We start from the raw sequence: 15,592 nt of genomic DNA, 5'->3' as shown, positions 1-15,592 counted from the left end.
CATACTCCAAAAGGAGGAAAGCTTAGTCATATTATTAGGAATATTAAACCCAAACAAATCAGTAACATCACCCCAAATCTGTTTGGCAACTACACATTTAAAGAACAGGTGGCAAACTGATTCATCTTCATTACAATATAAATAGTTTAGATTCTCTACCACTCTCCTTTTATTTAAGTTGTCTCTGGTAAGAATTTTATTGTTAAAAGCTAGCCACAAAAAACTAGGTATTTGTGCGGCACCACAATTTTCCAAAAAAACAACAGATGGGGGTAGAAACCCCACCCTAGTTGATCACGTTGTAAAAAGATTTGACTTAGTAGACCCCTGATGGTTCCAACAACCAAACAGGTTGGTCTTCCTCGTTGGTCAGATTTTTGGTAGAAATGACTCGGATCAGGTTGTGCCACCTTTCTATAAACGCAACATCCACACACCTGCTAAAGGTGAGTTTCAGACTACAACCATCCCACACCTCTGAGACTGCACATTGTTGTTGCTGACAAATTTCATAGACCTCCCAGAAATGGGTTTTTAGCAAAGAGTCCCCAACCCAGTTGCCATTTCAGAAGCTGATTTTATTGCCATTGCCCAAGTTCCATCTAAAGAAAGGCCTAATACCTTCAAGATCCCAAGTGACCCCTTTCCAAAAGGGAGATCCCACCCCCTGTTTGGACCATAACAAATTAGGTTTCTTGGTTCTATACTTATGGTCTATCAACCTCGCCCAGTTTTTATCACTGTCCATGAAGTACCTTTTAGCCCAAGAAGCTAACAAAGCCATGTTAAACTCTCTTAAATTGGGTACCCCCAAGCCACCAAAATCTTTTTTCTGAGATATTAGCCCCCAGTTAGCAAGATGGTATTTATGCTCATCTCCCAGGTTCCCCCAGAAGAAATGCACCATCTGAGAGGTAATGGCTTTAATAGCCCAATTAGGGAATTTAATAACAGACATCGGGTACATAGGTATACTAGCAATGCAAGCTTTGAGCAGGACTAACTTAGCCTCGTAGCTAAGTAGCCTCCCCTTCCATCCACAAATTCTTTTAATAATTTTATCTATGATATATTGAATGTATTCCCTCCTCAACTTAAGATAGTGCAGTGGTACTCCCAAATACTCAAGGGGGAAATCCCCCAATTTGCAGCAAAAAATTTGAGATAGCAATTTAGCATCATCTTCATTCATATTTATTGGGACCACCTCGCATTTGTCATAATTAATCTTCAAACCAGAAAGGTTTTCAAAGCATGCAAGTAGCCATTTTAAATTCTTTACATATTCAGGCTTAGGATTTAGAAAAAGAATTGTATCATCGGCATATTATAGACAAATAAGCCCATGTGGGATGATATGAGGAACAATCCCAGAGGTTATGCTGTTATTAACAGCTTTCACCAGCATACGAGAAAACACATCTGCTACCAAATTAAAAAGCATGGGGAAGCTCGGGTCTCCTTGTTTCAGCCCATTCGCCCCCCACAAAATAGGGGCCTAGCACATCATTAATCTTGACACAGAAAGAGCTTTGTTGCAAAATGGATAGATTCCACCTAATCCATTTAGCTCCAAAACCCCTAGACGTTAACATATCCACTAGGAAATCCCAATTCACACGATTGTAAGCTTTCTCATAATCTAACTTGAGAACAATCCCAGTCTCTCTCGATTTGTGAACTTCATGGATAGCCTCATGGGCAGTAACCACACTCTCTAAAATAAACCTACCTCTCACAAAAGCAGATTGACATGGGGATAGGAGCCTATGACCCACAGGGGAAACCCTATTTGTCATAGCCTTACTAAAGATTTTCACAGAGCAATTACTCAAGCAAATGGGCCTAAACTTCTTCATATTTTGACATCTGGCTCTTTAGGAATGAGAGTGACTATAAAGTAGTTTAATTTGGATATCCAAAGACCCATTCTCAAAGTCTCTCACAGTGCCATGAAATCTCCTTTGATAATCTCCCAAAAGCGTTGATAAAACTAAAAGGAGAAACCATCAGGGCCAAGGGCTCCATTAGCATAGGAGCCCATAACAGTTTTTTTAATTTCCTCTTCCGAAAAAGGCCTCTCAAGCAAGACATTTTCAGCTTCTGTCACAAGCTCCTCCTCATACCAAAATTGGTCATCAAGATGAATGTTAGGTTTAGTTTCATGCCCAAAGAGGTTTTTATAAAAGTTAGTTGCAACCTCTAGCATGTCTCTAGTGGAGTACACAGATCCATCTGGTCCTTCCAAAATAGACAGCTGATTTTTCCTCCTACGTTGATTGGTAATAGCATGAAAATATGCTGTGTTTCTATCACCCTCTTTGATTTTCCTATCCCTAGATCTCTGCCACATGGCAGTTTTCTTTTTCTTTCAAATCTCACTAAGCTCCTCTCTAATTTGTTTCATTCTGAAGATATCCTCAGCATTAGTTCTGTTTTTTTAGGGAAGTTATGTTTTGTTTAGAAAAGACATCCAGGCTTAATAATACATCTATCGCATTAGGCCAATCCTTTTCTATTCCCTGACGGCTGATGCGCACATTTTTGTTCCCTGGGTTGGCCACCCAGTGCGAACGATCGTTCGATTAAAAGCGAGGGAGCCGACGTCCGCACAATATTCGCGTCCAAACTGAAAAACACTGGAAAAGACAATTTTAGAGGAGTGGGCATTGCGGTAATTTGACGCATCTCTCTCCTCGGTGGCCAGCAGCTCCTTTCCTTGCATACATATACCCACGATTCGCTGCCAGAAAGAACCAGTAACTGAGACTCCCTGCGCTCTCATCTGCTCTCCTCTGTCCTGCTCTGCCATCTCTGCGACTCTGCCGCATGCCAACTCCTCCCCCGGCCATTACCGCACCAAAAAACCTCACCCCGCGCCGCCATTTCCGCGACCATGCTATCGCGGTTCAATAATTCGCTCTGGATGCAGGAAGACGACGGCCATGAACAACAGGGCCTCGGCCACGAGCAGCCGCCGGCGATGGGGCAGGAGGCTGGGCACCACCACGACCAGCACCTCCTGGCTATGCCCACGGGGGGAGGCGGCGGGTTCCGCGCCCCGTCGATGCTTGATGAGGACTGGTACTTCGGCGCGGGCGCGGTTGGTGACGGCGCCGCGAACGGGTCCATGGCCCTGGTGCCGGCCGCCATGGAAGCATCGGGGTCCAGCTCCGGCTTCGGAGCCGGTCCACAGATGTTCCCGCTCCTCAACCTGGGCGGTACCGGACCGTTCGACGTCTCTGGGTTCGACCTCGGCGGCTCCGGCACTGGAGGCGGCGACTTCACGGCGTTCCTTGGCGCCGGCAACGCGTCGAACACATCGCCGGTTTCCCTGCTGCCGCATGGGAACACAGGGTTTCTCGGCTCCTTCGGCGGCTTCGGCACCGCACCGGCACAGATGACAGAGTTTGGTGGCCTCGCCGGTTTCGACTTGTTCGACACCGGTGCCGGGGGCGGAGGCGGGGGCGGGAGCGGCTCCTCCTCAGAGGGGCCGGCTGCTCCAGTGTCCTTGACCGCTCCTTTCTCCGGTCGCGGCAAGGCGGCGGTGCTGCGGCCGCTGGAGATCTTCCCGCCGGTGGGCGCGCAGCCAACGCTCTTCCAGAAGCGCGCACTACGGCGTAATGCCGGCGAAGAGGACGACGACAGGAAGCGTAAGGCGGCGGTGGCGGCGGAAGGAAGCGCCCTGTCCGCGGGCTGTGACACCATGCTCGACGACGCCGACGAGGACATGGGCAGCATTGACGCGTCCGGGCTGAATTACGACTCGGAGGACGGGAGGGACGTGGAGGAGAGCGGCAGGAAGGACGGCAAGGAGTCGAACGCCAACAGCACGGTGACCGGCGGCGCTGCGGCTGAAGGGAAGGGAAAGAAGAAGGGAATGCCAGCCAAGAACCTCATGGCGGAGCGTCGTCGTCGGAAGAAGCTCAATGACCGGCTCTACATGCTCAGGTCCGTCGTGCCGAAGATCAGCAAGGTGAGAAATTATTTGTGTGCGCCTCAGCGCCTTATCAGAGTTTCGTAAAGTACACAAGGAAATACTAGTTGTTGCTTGTGTTTAGGTTGAGTAGGTTTAAGCAAAAGTTTATGGCCATATGCATCGTTCTGATGCAGAGGCCGGGGCCTGACCCCCTTTTCGAAAAAAAAGGTTTAGGGACTCTTTGATTCGTAGGATTTCCCAAATGCAGGAATAGGAAAAACGTGGGATTGGAATGGCATGTCATCTTGAATCCTACATGATTGTATGAGTGTTTGATTGTGCATAAGAAAAACATAGGATTCTTTCAAAGAGGTTTGAGTGGATGGAAAATTTCCTATGAAATCTAGTGCAAATAAATCCTATGGGAAAATTCCTACGGTTTACAATCCTACGAATCAAACAACCCACATAGGAAAAAATCCTAAGGATTAGAATCCTTCAAAATTCCTTTGAGAATCCTTTGAATCAAAGAAGCCCTTAAGCAATTTTGCTACATCACATAATCTTGACGAATTTTGTGCATTTTGGTTGTCTACAGGACCAGATCTTCAATTTCATTCCAGCAAATGTTATCTTAGATGTTAAATGTTCTCCCTATTTGGCGTGGCGATAATTGTAATATTTTTAGGATGATTATCATGGAGTATCTGATTGCCTGAGGAATTAGATTAGAGTAACTTTAGTTTTTTACTGCAGATAAATTATTTTCCATCTTATTGCCAGTCTTTGTCTCTGCTGCCTCATGTTCAGTTTTCACTCAATTATCGTAGAGTTGTAGAGAGAAAGATCATAAAAATAGTTACATAATAAAAATCGGTCAGTTATTGCGCATTTTAGGTGCAGGTTTCTGTGTAGAGTTGTGGATGCACGCCAGTTTAAAGAATGTGTCATAGAAATTTAAGCCTTGTTGGCCACACACTCCTTGGTCTGTCTAGCTTTGTGATTTACTCCAGTATCCGCAGTCCCACTTTTCTGTTTAGCTCTACTGATGATTATCTCTATTGGCATGGCCATAATCTTGCCTTACTTAGAAAGGCTACTGAATTTATATTCCTAGGACTAAACAATCTCTGCATACAATTCACCAACTATCATTTCTCTCTATGCGTAGCTAGTCTAGCGAACTGATGTATGTGGTTGCAATGGGCAGATGGACAGGGCTTCGATTCTCGGTGACGCGATCGAGTACCTCAAGGAGCTCCTGCACAAGATCAGCAATCTTCAGAATGAGCTTGAATCATCCCCTTCCATGCCCTCGCTGCCTCCGACGCCCACAAGCTTCCACCCTGTGACTCCGACGTTGCCCGCGCTGCCGTCCCGCGTGAAGGAGGAGCTCTGCCCGAGTGCGCTGCCAAGCCCTACCGGCCAGCAGCCAACCGTGAGTATCTATCTCTTGAGACCTCTGAATTTCACTCAGGAAATTCAGACCTTGACGTGACAATGGTATCCTTTTTTGTCCCCCTTGGCTTGCAAAAGGTTGAGGTTAGGCTCCGGGAAGGCCGGGCCGTCAACATCCACATGCTGTGCCCTCGCAGGCCCGGGCTTGTGCTCTCTGCCATGAAGGCGATCGAAGCCCTTGGTCTTGATGTGCAGCAGGCCGTTATCAGCTGCTTCAATGGCTTTGCCTTGGACGTCTTCAAGGCTGAGGTATGGCATTGTAGTCCATGTCTGTCGTCACCTTTCAGAAACAATGAAGAGAAAACTCGACTTATCTTGCTCACTCGGCTCCTTCTTCTTCTTGGCATCAGCAATGCAAGGATGGCCCTGGTCTTCAGCCCGAGGAGATCAAGGCGGTTCTCTTGCAATCCGCGGGGTTCCATCTTCCCGCGATGTAGGAGGGAGGGAGGGAGGGGCAGCCAGCCAAGTGCAGAGGATAGTGCTGTATCTAAGGAATTTCTTTTTACAACAAGTAGCGGTGTTTTCCGGGAGAAGCTACCTCACCTTGGGTAGTCTGAAACCCCTTCCCAGAACCGATTTATCTGCGAGTCTTTTAGAGTCCAAAATAATGTCGGCAATCTGTTATTAGTACGAGTACCTAACATTGCTTATGCCTGATGTTACCTTATTTTTCAGTACATCGTGTATAAGTTTGAACGAGACTTGTGTGGATCATTGAAGCGTAACACATTGTTAGATGATGTGTCTTTTCGGTTCCTTGCGTGATGTTTTTCTGGCGTCTTTGTGGTTGCTGTGGCTTGGATTTGGTTTGCAAAATCCAAACGGTGTTGTGCAGGTCAGTTATTGGAAGCACAGAGAGAGAGAGAGCAAGCAGGCAAAAGTGGTCCTTGTGCTGGACCCAACGACAACGGTCTTCACTGCAGCCTGGCACTAGCAGGGCTGGATTTGGCTGGTTTCCAATCAAAGCTTGCTACTCCGGTAAGAAAAGAAAGAGAGGACCAACAGCCGGTATCTCGCTGTAAACAGTACGTACTACGGAGATCCGCGACAATTAATTTCCGAGGCATGGCAAAGACTGCGAATACAGGACGTGAAATGCACTGTTGATGTCACTGCTGCAGAGCTGCTCTGCTGGACCACGGAAGCCGATCTACTGCCTCACCTTGACCTTCTGTGAAACTCAAACCGAAAATAAACTCGTTACTCGACGATTCCAGTGTCACTCGTTACTTGTTCCTTGTCACGCTGGCCTAGCTCCAACGAAGATGACAGTGCCGATCCAACACTAATCAAGACTAGAACCCTCCAAAGGAGGGCCCCCCTATATATTACTTGAGCTCACACTAAAAATTATGGACATAAAAGTTAGCTATACAATCTGCTCTCTTCATGTTCTAAAACGCCAAAAAGCCCCCCATGCCCGTCTGATGCGGCAGGAGCAGATATTGAGCACCCGTTAGCAGCCTCGCATTTTCTCCGGATCCGTAGCACAAAACAGTAGAAGGGAAACAAGATAGCGTTAGACACAGCCCCATACGTAGCAAAACTCTTTCAGCAACCCTCTATCTAGATGAAACAAGAATACAAGGGGAAAACATCTCTCTGTTTACGACCACAACTGGCTACAAGCAAACATGCACCTGGAACAGGAAGAAAATTGCTGACTATACACAACATGTCGTACAGAACAGAGAGAGCTACATATTGAGCTACAAATCTATCGGCGCAGTGATGGTTGAGACGAGCCAAAAGGAGAATCAATTTTGACTCTATTCTATTTGGAGAAACCTAGTAGAGCTCCTACAAAAAATGTCGGATACGTCAAAACTTCAGTACATTCCTTTGAAAACGGTGCTTGTTCGGCAGATGCTTGCTCCATGCTCCTCGTAATCTTCCTTTGTGTGGCAGCACTGAATGACAACAGAAAAAATAATCACTTAATTCCATGTATGACTGAATTCATAGCCCAATTACAAATGGCAATGTCTGGAGTGGCGTAATAGTAACTTGGCCTTCCATCGACATACAACAGTTAATATAGCAGAAATATATGCACTAATATTCACTTCTGCGTGTGAAATGAAGTGTCAAGTGGCAGGTACCTCGAAGAATTCATGGCTGGATGCAGCTACAGAACCCCCAAACCAAACTGCATAGCTCTGTATAGGATGGGTGACTACGTTGACCTCAACAGGCTGGCATCAAATAATAGACAAACGAAACATACAGAATCAATCACATATAGACTATTGATTACAACAGGCTGACATTCAAACATGAACATATAGAGGGCAATTCAACTAGTTACGGCATGAGCTCAGTCAAGCATTGTTGTACTTACTTTCACCTCCACGCGATGACGCGCATTAGTTTCGGCAACACGTTCGTCTACTATCTTCTTTATATTATTTTGGAGTCTCTTGTGGAAGTCTTTAAACATGGTAGTTCCACCAGATAATACTATGTTCTGCAAATAGTGGAATTTCATAGTGTCACATCAACATGTCACTTTCTATTCTTACATGTGTTTGCAGAGCTCAAAGAAAGCACCTTATACAAAGCTCTCCTTGTGTCAATTGGCGCAGATTGAACACAGCTGTCAATCAGTTCAGGTAAAGGAGTGGAGAAGTCAGGAGAATACATCTCAGGATGGAAGAAGATCTGCATTTGTGTTATTAAAAAGTTACACTGGTTCCAACTACTACTTGTGTCAAGTGCAAGAGCAAGGACACTTGTAAACTGTTGCCTCTTTATTCTGATAAAAATGCGTAACAACCTACAGAATTAAGTTCAGCTAAAAACAAACATAAAATTATAGGGATTTCCTTTAGAGCTTCTCGATATATTTCATAACCCGCATAGACTAATGATAAACCATTGCCCGAGAAAAGTCCCGAGCTACTTATTATTTACGTATTTATGAATAAAGAAAATCATGATCCAAATTCCCATATAATGGTCAAACCTGTCTGTCAGTCAGATGATACTTCTATAAGTATGTAATAAGGCATTGCAACCTCAAGTCTAAACGTGCAAAGGCGTCCATTGATTTGATGACTGGTTATAAGAGCTTAGCAGTTCAACATAGTTTCATACCTGTGAACCATCAGAATTACTAATTTAATCTGTTGGGACCCCGTATTTTCATTATTACTATAAATCTTGAAGAATGAAATGATTTCTTCAATCGGTCATATAAGACTGTTTTAGATGCCTACACCTGCCACCTGGACAGGAGTGTAGACAACATAGAAAAGTACAAGGTGGCAAAGAAAGCCGCAAAGTGAGCTGTGAGTAAAGTAAGGGGTCAGGCGTATGAGGACCTCTGCTAGCACTTAGACATGAAGAAAGGCGAAAGGGACATCTATAAGATGGTCAAGATCCGAGAAAGGAAGATGAGGGATGTCAACCAAGTCAAATGCATCAAGGACAGAGCAGATCAACTCCTGGTGAAGGACGAGGAGATTAAACACAGATGGCGGGAGTACTTCGACAAGCTGTTCAATGGAGAGAATGGGAGCTATATTATTGAGCTCGACGACTACTTTGATGATACCAGCAGGCGCTTTGTGCGACGAATCCAAGAGTCTGAGGTCAGGGAGGCTTTAAAAAGGATGAAAGGAGGCAAGGCGATGGACCCTGATTGTATCCCCATTGAGGTGTGGAGAGGCCTCAGAGACAGCGATAGTATGGCTAACTAAGCTTTTCAACCTCATTTTTTGGGCAAACAAGATGCCAGAAGAATCGAGGCTGAGTGTTGGCCGACTAAAAGGCGACATGTTCAACAGTTAGGTGTAGCGGAGATGCGCATGTAGAGATGGATGTGTGGCCACACAAGGATCGGGTCTGGTATGATGATATATGTGAGAGTTGGGGTAGCACCGATTGAAGAGAAGCTTGTCCAACGTCGGCTGAGATGGTTCGGACATATACAGCGCAGTGCATAGGGGACGGTTAAAGTGTGCTGATAATGTCAAGAGAGGTTGGGGTAGATCAAACTTGACATCAGAGGAGTCCGTAAAGAGAGAGCTGAAGGACTGGAATATCACCAAAGAACTAGCCATGGATAGGGGCGTGTGGAAGTTAGCTATCCACGTGCCAGAACCATGAGCTGGTTTCAAGATCTTATGGGTCAACTCTAGCCTACCGCAACTTGTTTGGGACTAAAGGCTTAGTTGTTGTTTGTTGTTGATTAAGGGTAAAGTAAGAACAGAATGACTTAAATTGCATTGACAACGTAAACTGACAAGCATTCTGAGAAAAAATGGCAAGGCTAAAACAACATCTATTTTGAAACAGAGGGAGAATAATGAATAGGCCCACTGCATGAAAAATTCCCACGAAATTGAATGGTAGAATACGGTGTACGGACAAACCTCTGGTCCAAGAAAACGCTCATATCCAATGTCAACTGTGTATGGAACCCCAGTCTTCGGTTTGATTGCAGACCATTGTTTGATATATTTACTAGGCTTGCTGTCATGCTTCTTGAACTCCTGAAATTATACAATTCAACCGCCTATCATACTTGTGAACAGATAAATCCATAAAGAAAAAGGAATATGAATAAATGAGTTGGTATTGCAAAAGGTGAAGTCCAAAAGGTAGGTATTAGTCGCTATTACAACAACACAAGCAAACATATGCAGCATGTAGACCAGTTCCATATAACAAAATAACAGTGATTTCTCAGCATTGCACAGAATAGGTTTTATATATTTGACTTTAGTGGAGAAACTTCAACTCTCAAATATTCCACTGAATGATGTGCTTGTGTAGATCATTGGAAAATACAAGGACAAGAAAATATAATATCAAGACATTGGTTCCAAGCAGCACAGTACCTTGACAATGTCTGAAGGAGTATAGCAATACGTTTCTTTCACCCTACGAGCTATATCCAAAGCATCATCAGGTGGAAGAAGCTCACCCCTTTCCTGCATAACGCACGATGATACTAAATCACCAACAGAATTTCATATTATAATACTACTACACGCCATAAGCATAAAAGCAGCCATGTACGTGCAGAAATCTGTCCCCTCTGATCACCAATGAATGTTGTTTTGGACATAGACGCAGATTTTGATCATCAATTTATACAAAAATATGTTGCTTGAGATAAAAATAATTATGCATTACAAAAATGTATTCTCACAATGAATCTAGTAATGCCAATTTCATGTTGTCAATGTAGGTAATATTTTCTATTGTAATGGTCAAACTTAACAATGTTTGACTGGTCCAAATCCTAAAACAAACTACATTTGTGATCAGAGTACCATGTTTCACTAGCTTCTACAGAATGGCCACAACCAAATATTCATGGCAAATGATGTCGCACTAGTTCTGCAGTAAAATGGAGTTTCTTGCCCAGATGACAACATTCCAGTTTTTCATTTTAAATTACATATTTTCATTCAATCTAAAGTTGCAGCTGAGGCTAAGAGGCCACCCAAACATTATGGCAGCTGTTATGGACATTGATCCACAATGAGATAATTTGGGTATAGTAAAGGTCTGAAGACCAATGAGAGGGTCCTCTACTGTCCGGAAGCAGGGCTCATCCCTGACTTGGAAGAGAAGCTCCGAGGCTTATTGGAACTTTTGTTCATTGATTTGTTGTCTAAAAACAGGTAAATGCTAGTCATTTATATAAAACAACTAACTTGATCCACAAATTGGATCACAACTTAATTTAAAGTACAAATAGCATCCAACATGGGCATTTCAACTCGTTCTAGTTTTATGCAAGTACAAGTCTATTATTGTTGCTGGTTCCGCATAATTCCGCTGCACATACGACTCAAAACCAATAACAGCAACACTTGTGAATGCAATGGTGCAGGTTTTGTTTTCTAGATTTGTGTGATCTAGATAAAAAATTGCCATATTTCATAAGAGAACATGTTCACAAAATCAACTTCTTGTGGATGATATATGGTCTGTGGGTATAATATGGGGGAGACTGGAGCCTTAGCCCTTAGGTATCCTTACAAAAGGAATGCGAACTCTTCCAAGTTGATTAATCAAGCAACCATACTGAGCAGTGCAAAACTAATGTCAGGATACCAAGCAATAACGCACAACAGATCTAGGGTTCACATATTAACATGATCACTTACAAGGAGGCTTCAGAATAGATATCCATGAAAGTAGAAACTATTTGACTGAAGCATTGTTTTGGCTTTGTTGACCGAAATGCAGTGTTATCCGATTATTACTATCATTGAACTATCCAGATAAATATTCTAACATGATAAATATTTGCCGAAGTACCTAACAAATACATGATGGTCTCTTCTTACTGCCAACACATTTCCTTTTTCCTGGATAATTCCATACCACCCAAACTTCAGGAAAATCCAAAAATTGCTATTCAATTGTTCTGGTTTAGTCGGTACTGCACAAACTTGCTTCAATTAATGTATTTGCAATATGCAAGTACTGGATACAGAACCTATTCATGGACAGCACAAGGACGTCGACACCCCAACATAACCGCAGGAAAATGTGAGAAGAAAATTAAATACCTGTAAGAGCTGCATAACAAACTGAGTTACATCACTTCCGGAAAGAGGAAAAGACTTTATGCTACTCCCAATTACATAGCCGTTCACAACTGGCACAATATGTGGAGCTCCATCCCCAATGTCAACTACTACACCTGTCATATCAGACTGACAAAATATATTGGTCAAACTCACGAGAAGAGTTGTATCCTGCCAGAATACATGGCTTTAGATGAGTCTACTTCATCAATGATGATTACTCCTATGGTAGTACTCCCTCCGTCCCAAAATTCTTGTCTTAAATTTGTCTAGATACGGATGTATCTAATACTAAAACGTGACTTGATACATCCGTATTTAGACAAATCTAAGACAAGAATTTTGGGACGGAGGGAGTACTATTTATGTCTAGAACAAAATATCTTTACAGAGCTTCACAACCACAATTCTAGATAAACATAAGTTTTAGTTAGCAAGTTAATTGGCGCTCATTGCAGAATTGGGGAGTGAGAAATAAGCAGTCGTCACATAATTCTCACGAAATGGTTTCTTCATATCATGAGGTTGTGTTACGCTCAAAATTCTCCAGGATCCATGCTTATGAGTACGGAATAGTAAAACATATCTCCAAATTGGAATGGAAACTCCAGGGGCTGGCAAGCAACAAGTACGATATGAATGGGTAATATATCCAAAGATGGACCAAAATTTTGTCGAAACATGCAAGGCAACAATTCCAAAGAACAATCTGTAAAATGTAAAAGGGGAGTTTATCTTAATGTGGGTATGAGATCAATATGAGAATTTTGGTTATCTGTTAAAACATTCACAAGGTGATGTGTTCCAGTGAAAGAGATGAAGTTCACGGGATGATGACCATCTTGATACTTGATCAAACAAAAGCATGAAAGGAGGTGAATTCAAGACCTACCACAGAATCTTCTGAATCCTCTTCAGAAAGACTTTTCAGATATGCAAATCCAGCAGAAAGGCTGAGCACAGATTGCACAGAAATATATAGACCAGGGACATTAAAGGTCTCAAACATAATTTCTCCCATACATTCACGACTTTCCGGCGTACTGACAGGACTATCTGTAAGTAGGAAGTAGTGTTCCTCAGGATTGCACCGTAGATAATTGAAAATGGATTGCTGCCAAAATCTCTCCATTGTATCCCAGTCATTCACCTGGGGAGCAGGGAAAAAGATATGACATAGTGGCATGGTGCACCCGCGAAGGACAATATTACAAACAGAAAATGTATATGCATACCTGACCATGACGAATTGGGCTTCTTAAACTGTACAGGCCACTAGATTTGAAATGTGACAGAGCCTCATCCCCGATAAAAAAATCAAGATCAGCCATGACACCTGCATTATACTGTGCTAGCCAATTTGCACTACTGCACTGCTCTGATTGGTCCAAGAAAGATTCATTCACAGCTACTACAGTAGGGATGGTGAAAGACGGCTCGGAGTTACCAGCAAACCCAAGTTTGCTATACCTAAACATAAGAGCATACAGATTATGCAAGGACACAGTGTGATGAGCTTAATAGAGCAAATTTTGCATGTGACATGCATATGGAAAATTTCAAGCGGCTTTGAAGAAACCAAAACAATCTGACTTCAAGATAAAACGCTTGTGCTCGGGAACAATTATTTCCTGCCTTCTATCGCAGTCCGTTAACGATTGTCATTTTTATGTTTCACGGAGCACACATAGTGCATCAGTTAAGACATGTTATAGTACTTCGTAATAGTCTACAGTGTAACAGCAACAATTTGAGCTAAAGGACTAGAACAACATTACTAACTATAATCCTAAAAAAGTAGAAGCAGTCCCTATATTTTCCGTTCGTAGCTCCAACCATTAAACAGACAGATATTGCCTCACCGCTGGCAGCGTGGATTTAAAGACTTAACCAATAATGAATGGAGCAACACCTAGTTCAACCAATGATGAAATAAAGATAGCCATAGAAAGTCCATAAACCCAGTTTCAATTCTTCCTACCTTAAGTTCACTGTGGTATTTTTTTTCAAACACGCATAGAAATCCGTGTCATTTTAGGTTCATGTTCACCATACTCTAGAACGCTCGAGCTACCAATGTGAATGTTTGCTCGCAATTAGGGAGCGAGCCTCGCGCATGACACGCCGTTGGTGGTGATTCATGTCCCATTTTGGCTAACGAAATGCATTATTCCCACGGTAGTCAGTAATCCGATTCGACCTGCCCCAATTCGCCTCTAGCGCGGTCAGCGGAAACACACGGGCACGCACTCAGGGACCCGCGCAAACGAAATGAAAAATAACCTAGCTACTGCTGCAAGCGCAGGCGCGAATCACACCAGCGGTACAGCCGCAGGATCGGACGGAGAGATTCGGGGCTGTACCCGGTGCCGTTGTCGAATACGACGGCGGGGCGCTCGGAGGGGTCCATGGCGGGCGGCGTCGGCGGCTCCGTCGATTCCCCGCCGGCTCATATCTCGTCCGCAGCCGCCCGGAGAAGCATGGGTGGACGAGGGCAGCCGCGATCGCTCGGCCGAATCGGCGGGGAGGAAGACGGGGACGCGGCTGCGGCTGCGGCTGCCAGTGCGCACGCAGTCGGTGGGGGATCGATCCGCGCAGGGTGGTTGGGGGGTTTGGGACGCGATTGGGGACGAGAAAGAAGGCTCGGGAGATTGGGGGGAGGAGGGGCGTGCCAGTCGTGGCGATTGGGGGGTTGGTTGATTTGGTTGACGAGGGAAGCGGGAAGGAAGGAAGGAAGGGAGCACTTGCAGGGGAGCCTCGCCTCGGTTGCTGTGGCATGGTCGGAAATGGAGGCGCACTAGCACTAGTAGGTTGTCCGTGGTTCAGTTGGTCCGCACTTGCTCCGGTCGTGGATCGAACCAAACCACAACATTACAGCATCTACAATCACCGTAAATTTGGAGACAAAGGGAGTAATTTAATAAAAAAACATCAACAGGCACAATAAAAAAGCGCCCGAAGCTTCTACTCTCTGTATGGGCGGATGATCGGTGGTGAAAATGTGACCTCCCCGACCCCTCAAACCGATCTTATATGTCCATACTATTCGTCATCTCTCAAATCCAGCTTGTATCTGAGGCGAAAACTAAGGAGGCCAGAGCACGCCTCGACGCGTCTCCCAAGTAGGATCTGGTAAATCTGACCTACGCCAAATCACATCAAATTATTCCTAACCTAGCCTAACATGCCTTCTTTCTCTTCTCTCTGCCCCTCTTTAATTAAAAAGAAAAAAATAAGAGTAATCAACTGTGAACCAAAAAAATGCACTATCCCTCCCTGTTGTCCGTCTCAACCCCACAGCGCCACCATCACCGACACAAAATCCCCACTGCCAGTGTTTCTTTTCTTTGACCTGATGACAAAGATTCTGCAATCTTGTCGAGTTGCACTGTCCACCCACTCACTCTTTTGCAGAAAACAATTTCTTCAAATTTCCGCACATGTGGGCAAACACTTTACCTCGGCGTAGTGATAAAGGAATACCCAATTATTTGGGATAACCTACAAAGTAGCACTTTATTTCAACAAATTCGATGGTGCTCTTTTTTCAGTGTAAAGACAAAAGTCTCTAAAGCAACACATTAAGAAGTATACTGACGAAATAATCAATGTTATCTTTAATCTCACCATATCATACGTAGCTTTATTACATCTACTCAAAAAC

The 15,592-nt window shown here is 44.1% G+C and overlaps 2 protein-coding genes across 2 annotated transcripts; one reads left to right on the top strand and one right to left on the bottom strand.

The window, feature by feature from the left end:
* Positions 1-2,759: 2,759 nt before the first annotated feature.
* Positions 2,760-6,133, top strand: LOC125528052 (transcription factor SCREAM2). The gene is made up of 4 exons (XM_048692568.2): positions 2,760-3,976; positions 5,130-5,357; positions 5,456-5,626; positions 5,728-6,133. Exons 1-4 carry the CDS (start codon positions 2,897-2,899, stop codon positions 5,812-5,814), a joined length of 1,566 nt encoding a protein of 521 aa, XP_048548525.1. The 5' UTR covers positions 2,760-2,896; the 3' UTR covers positions 5,815-6,133.
* Positions 6,134-6,911: 778 nt separating this feature from the next.
* Positions 6,912-14,698, bottom strand: LOC125528053 (actin-related protein 3). The gene is made up of 10 exons (XM_048692569.2): positions 14,292-14,698; positions 13,164-13,398; positions 12,821-13,078; positions 11,911-12,057; positions 10,222-10,314; positions 9,754-9,873; positions 7,928-8,038; positions 7,719-7,844; positions 7,480-7,572; positions 6,912-7,287 (listed from the first exon to the last, which is right to left on the bottom strand). Exons 1-10 carry the CDS (start codon positions 14,336-14,338, stop codon positions 7,207-7,209), a joined length of 1,311 nt encoding a protein of 436 aa, XP_048548526.1. The 5' UTR covers positions 14,339-14,698; the 3' UTR covers positions 6,912-7,206.
* Positions 14,699-15,592: the final 894 nt, after the last annotated feature.

The sequence above is a fragment of the Triticum urartu genome, chromosome 7A (assembly GCF_056163025.1).
Source record: "Triticum urartu cultivar PI428250 chromosome 7A, HENAU_Tu73, whole genome shotgun sequence".
Lineage (NCBI taxonomy): Eukaryota > Viridiplantae > Streptophyta > Magnoliopsida > Poales > Poaceae > Triticum > Triticum urartu.
The sequence above is the reverse complement of the archived record's forward strand: the minus strand, read 5'-3'. Positions and strand labels throughout refer to the sequence as shown.

What these genes read in the sequence shown, in the direction of transcription:
- LOC125528052 (XM_048692568.2), top strand. Translation starts at nt 2,897, where the DNA reads ATGCTATCGCGGTTCAATAATTCGCTCTGGATGCAGGAAGACGACGGC. An exon ending in TCGTGCCGAAGATCAGCAAG is followed by an intron (nt 3,977 to 5,129) that starts GTGAGAAATTAT and finishes TGCAATGGGCAG; the next exon opens with ATGGACAGGGCTTCGATTCT. An exon ending in CTACCGGCCAGCAGCCAACC is followed by an intron (nt 5,358 to 5,455) that starts GTGAGTATCTAT and finishes GGCTTGCAAAAG; the next exon opens with GTTGAGGTTAGGCTCCGGGA.
- LOC125528053 (XM_048692569.2), bottom strand. Translation starts at nt 14,338, where the DNA reads ATGGACCCCTCCGAGCGCCCCGCCGTCGTATTCGACAACGGCACCGG. An exon ending in AGCGTTTTCTTGGACCAGAG is followed by an intron (nt 8,039 to 9,753) that starts GTTTGTCCGTAC and finishes ACACAAATGCAG; the next exon opens with ATCTTCTTCCATCCTGAGAT. An exon ending in CCAGCCATGAATTCTTCGAG is followed by an intron (nt 7,288 to 7,479) that starts GTACCTGCCACT and finishes GTTGTCATTCAG; the next exon opens with TGCTGCCACACAAAGGAAGA.